The following is a 4,648-nucleotide window of genomic DNA, read 5'->3' as shown; positions in this document are numbered from 1 at the left end:
CCGAGCAAACAACTCGTTAGGCTAATGAAATTTCTTGTGCCATGATGTGGCCAAGAAATGCGGAGGGTGTCGGTCGATTGCCCGCAGCTTATCACAGCTACCGCATCAACAGGCTGCATGGAAATTTCAATTTTCCAACACTAATTGAATGGTTTATTTTGACAAGGTGGCCCCATGTTAGCTGATAACCCCAAAGGGTTTGCCGCAATCACACGTACATATATATGTGCACGGACATACGGACGCACTGGCATACGGACATATGGACATACGGACAAGTGAGCTTTCAGACAGGTATGTACATATGTAGGTGCAATATTGGAGCAACAAAATTTGGTTAACTGCATATTGTTTGTGGTGAATTTACAGCCCGGTTATCGCGTGGCCCCTGCAGCTCTTTCGTAACCAAAATTGAAAAATTGCATCGAAATGTGTGGAGTCCGGCACTTGATTTATGAATTGTGTTTTTCGATTATTTCTATTGAATTATTTATCCTATGGGGAAAATAATGTGAAGAGCGATTTCATCACTGGATAGTTGGAAACAAAATTTTAAATATTTTTGATAGTTACATATATATGGTAATGTTCTATAAAATCCGGTAGTCAATTAAAAATGAAAACTCAACCCAAGGTGTTGGGAACTTTTATTTACGAGGTCCGTGTTTACTTTTTATAACAGCACCTGCAGATCTTTTCGATCTTGAACCAGTACACAACTTCGTGCCGGTATGTATCACTAGGTTGTAGATTAATTGACGGGAATTTCTGGTGGTGTACGGCGTCGGGAAACTTCTGCGTTTGAACACAGAAGGCTCCGTGCTTCATGTAATGGAATCCCTTCTTGCCACTTACCTTGGTTATGTTATTCGCGGTATAAAATTGCACGCCTGGCTGATCTGTCCAGACCTCTAGTGCTCGGCCACTGGGCGGGTGCACTATCTTGGCCACCTTGACGGTGGATCTCAGCAGCTGACCTCCATTGACCACGTAGCAGTTATCGAAACCCTTGATCGCGCCATTCTCAAACTGCTTGAGGCGATCTCCCAGGACCGCAGGTGATCGGAGATCGAATACAGTGTTGTCCACTAGGGCTAACTCCCCTGTTGGGATCTGCATGTCATTCGTTTCCACAATCTCACTAGAAGCTATCTCCACCGTGTGCTCTGCAAGACCTTTGGCTCCCGCATAATGACCAGCTAGATTTAAGTACACGTGGCTCGAGAGATTGACAATCGTCTGGCGATCGGTGGTGGCCTCGTAACTGATGAACAAACGGTTCTCATTGTCCAGGCGGTATTTGATGGAGCACCTTAGAGTGCCAGGATAGCCCTCGTGACCATGTGGGGACTCATGGCGAAAGACAACACCCTCTGGTGTCTTCTGCTCCACTTCCCAAATGACGCTGTCGAATCCCACGAATCCACCGTGCAGATGATTCTGATCCTGAATGATAAAGAATCAGATAGGTATTGGTAAGTTAAATACATAAAAATGACTCAATGAATTACCTCTACGTTCCTTGTCAGGTTGACTGTGGTGTCATCCATCGTAAACCCACCGTTGGCCACCCGGTTCGCCACTCGCCCTAGGGTTCCGCCGAAGTAGGCCGTCTTGTTTGTCACATAGCCAGCGATGTCGTCGAAGCCGAGGCACACGTCCTCCACCTTCTTGGAGCCATCCGGCAGGGAGATGCTCTGGATAGTGGCCCCCAGCTGGATGACCGACACGGACATGCCCTTGGTGTTCTTCAGCGTGTAGCAGCGAACCATTTCCCGGGCTTCGGTGAGCGGATTCGTGGCCAGACCGAAGTTCTTCTCCTCTACCGTGACAGACATTTTTGTGACCTCAGCTGTGATTCCTGCCCCCGCCCTGAAATTTGATAGGAAATGCCTGGTTATTTTGATTAAAACTGAGTAGTAAGCACATATATGTAAATGCCTTGTTATTTTGATTAAAACTGAGTAATAAGCACATATTATTCAATGATAGTGAATAAGGAACTCTGAATAGCTTTGCTCTGCGGTATTTTCCATGGGGCAAGTGTTTTCCTAGACTTTCTAAAATGCGAATGCCCCAACATTACCCGATTCTCCCCCCTTGGCCATCAGTTATGCATGCCAACGTGCTGGCATCGTTTTATCTTTTTGTGTGCCATTTGTGTGGTTTGTCTTCGGTTGCAGTTGCATCTTCCGCTTGTTGTGGCATTAACGAAGTCGTTGATCTTGCCGCGTGTGTTGGCAGCTGAGCTCTAATTGAAATATTTTTATTGCCATTCGTTCCCGGCTCTCGACGGACGGTGGTGTCATTAATATTCATTAGACGCACATCCAAATGCATTAGCAGATTGCAGCACAAAAACAGTCTGATAAATATGTACAAGCAACTGCTGAAGCTTCTGTGTTTTGCCAGCAATGTGCTAATGCTTTAAACTTGTCCCAGAACAAAGCGTTTTATTTGCGGAAGTCATTAAGTGGCCGGCACGGAAGCGACAGAGAGACAGAGAGACAATGTCTTGGCCAAAACTGCTGGCTCCACCCAAAATGCTCTGTGATTGCGGCTGTGGAGTGGCACATTCTTGTTGCCACATTTTTCGGCTTGTGCCTTGGCTGCATGCCTTGCCCACAATATTACGTATACGCCTACGATGCAGATGCCACCGCTCCTTGCAAATTGGATCCTGGTCCTGCTCTTGGTGGTCCTTGGTGGCCAGGAAATGAAGTTGAAGTCGCCGACATTAACGCAAAAAGGCGACGTTGCAAGTTGCAGCTTGCCAGTGGATTGCGGGACAACGCGGTGCAGGAATTTGGTTTTCTACGTAATTTAGCAAACGTTCGCTTCTTTATTTCTGACAGCCATCAGCGGTGGTTTTGTTTTTGTTTTCGGTTTCAAATTCCCTTTGTAGTCTGTTGAATGTAAATTTTGGGATACGCGGCAGAACATCAGCTGCAAGTCCTGATGGAGTAACTTTCCCCTGCTTCGCTGTTTTGTAGACCATAATATAATAGCGGTTCTTCAGGGGAAATACACATTTCGGAAATTGTTTTTCGAAAGGAAATTGTTGAAAGCTTGTAAATTGCATGAATATTCGTTTCCTTTTAATTCCAATTTAGCAAAACTATGCAGCTAAATGTGTTTAATACACATCTCAGCACAGAGGTACAGTGCCATAAAAAACATTTCGGCAAATGAAGTGATAATCCTTATTCGCAGTGAAGCCCCTTGAGAACTGACTTTAATTCGCTTTCCTAAATATTCAATTAACCACCTTCATGTATGTGGCCACTATCTGCGGCGTTAACGCTCCAAAGCAAACGACCCCGGTCGGCAATTAAATGTTGCCTGGCCTCCGGCAAACAATGCCAGCATCCTATGACCCCTAGCTCGCAAAACACACCCTGTGGGGCACATAGTTGGTGTGTGCAAGGATATGGCCGCCGTATTGGCCCATTCATTCGTACATATTGGCGATGTGCAGTCATTTGTTCATTAGCGCAGCGCATAAAACTCATCAAGGGCAATTAACATTAACGCAGGCAATCAGCGCGTTGGTCCAGCTCTCAGTTCGTCCTTGTCGGCGCCTTGGGCGCTGGGGTAGATTTCCACGGCTCGGTGGAGTGAGGGGTTGAGGGGATGAGGGAGTGTAGGGTCTGGCCATCTCCCAGGACATTAATTATCTTATTGGCCCATATCCCGCTCGCCGCAGTATCCTGCGCATTATCCAACCGAAGCCGAAGTGGCAATATTTGAAAGTCAATTAAACGCTCAGCGATGGCAATCAATGCTGGCAGGGCCACAAATATTGCCCATCTGCTTTTACATATATGTACAAACATTCATATGCATGCACGGTGGCGCAGGACGAGGCCAAATTATTGAACATGATATTGAATATGAGGCTCCAGCTGTATGGGCACCGTGGCTTCGAGCGGTGATTGTCCAGCGGTTCGGTTCGGACCGAAATCAAAGCCACAAAAGAAATCCCAGTTTGCATATTAACAGCAGCTGCTGCCCGGCCAAAAATTGAATAGTGGGTAGGTGGGTAGAGGGGAGGTGGGCTCTGGCGTGGAGGGCGTGGCCGGCTATAGCTATATAGTCCTGCACATCCTTTGTCAAGCTGAAAATGCAAATTGCCATGACATGCCCTTAACCATTTACCACACGGCGCCCGGCCATCGAGTTCTATTTCTTTTTTACCCCCGGCTGTTTTCTTCTCCTGGCTTTCTGCACTTGCTTTCCCGGCCACTTCAGGCATAAAGCAAAACGCAAAAGGAAATCAGCAATGGACATGCAAATCAAACGGGCAACGAATTCCGGGATGGGCCAACTGGATACCTCGTTTATAACATATAACATATTATATAGATATTTATATTTTAATACATAGATTTTATATTATGAATAAAGAATTTAGTTTAGCCTAATGTAAAATTGTTCTATTTAATTTACAATAGTTCTAAGTCTCAGAAGGGTTGTCCTATGGTTCTAATTTCTAATCATTTACCTAAAAAAGCATATATAATATTATCAGGCATTGAAATCGCTGAGCTACCCTGCCTTTCCTACAAGGTATGCAGAAAGTATGCAGGCAAAGAAACAGCTCTTTGCAAAAAACATGAGCCAATTCTCCAGAGCTTTCTGACCATAC

General features: G+C 45.6%; 1 protein-coding gene across 1 annotated transcript; it reads right to left on the bottom strand.

Annotated features, from left to right (window-relative positions):
• Positions 1–610: 610 nt before the first annotated feature.
• LOC122625644 (galactose mutarotase) lies at positions 611–1,899 on the bottom strand. The gene is made up of 2 exons (XM_043805747.1): positions 1,512–1,899; positions 611–1,446 (listed from the first exon to the last, which is right to left on the bottom strand). Exons 1-2 carry the CDS (start codon positions 1,836–1,838, stop codon positions 667–669), a joined length of 1,107 nt encoding a protein of 368 aa, XP_043661682.1. The 5' UTR covers positions 1,839–1,899; the 3' UTR covers positions 611–666.
• Positions 1,900–4,648: the final 2,749 nt, after the last annotated feature.

Source organism: Drosophila teissieri, chromosome 2L, assembly GCF_016746235.2.
Source record: "Drosophila teissieri strain GT53w chromosome 2L, Prin_Dtei_1.1, whole genome shotgun sequence".
NCBI lineage: Eukaryota > Metazoa > Arthropoda > Insecta > Diptera > Drosophilidae > Drosophila > Drosophila teissieri.
The sequence above is the reverse complement of the archived record's forward strand: the minus strand, read 5'-3'. Positions and strand labels throughout refer to the sequence as shown.

Bases quoted from the DNA above. Each gene is read 5' to 3' on its own strand.
- LOC122625644 (XM_043805747.1), bottom strand. From the start codon at position 1,838: ATGTCTGTCACGGTAGAGGAGAAGAACTTCGGTCTGGCCACGAATCCG. The intron at 1,447-1,511 runs GTAATTCATTGA...TTTATCATTCAG, and splicing joins ACCTGACAAGGAACGTAGAG to GATCAGAATCATCTGCACGG.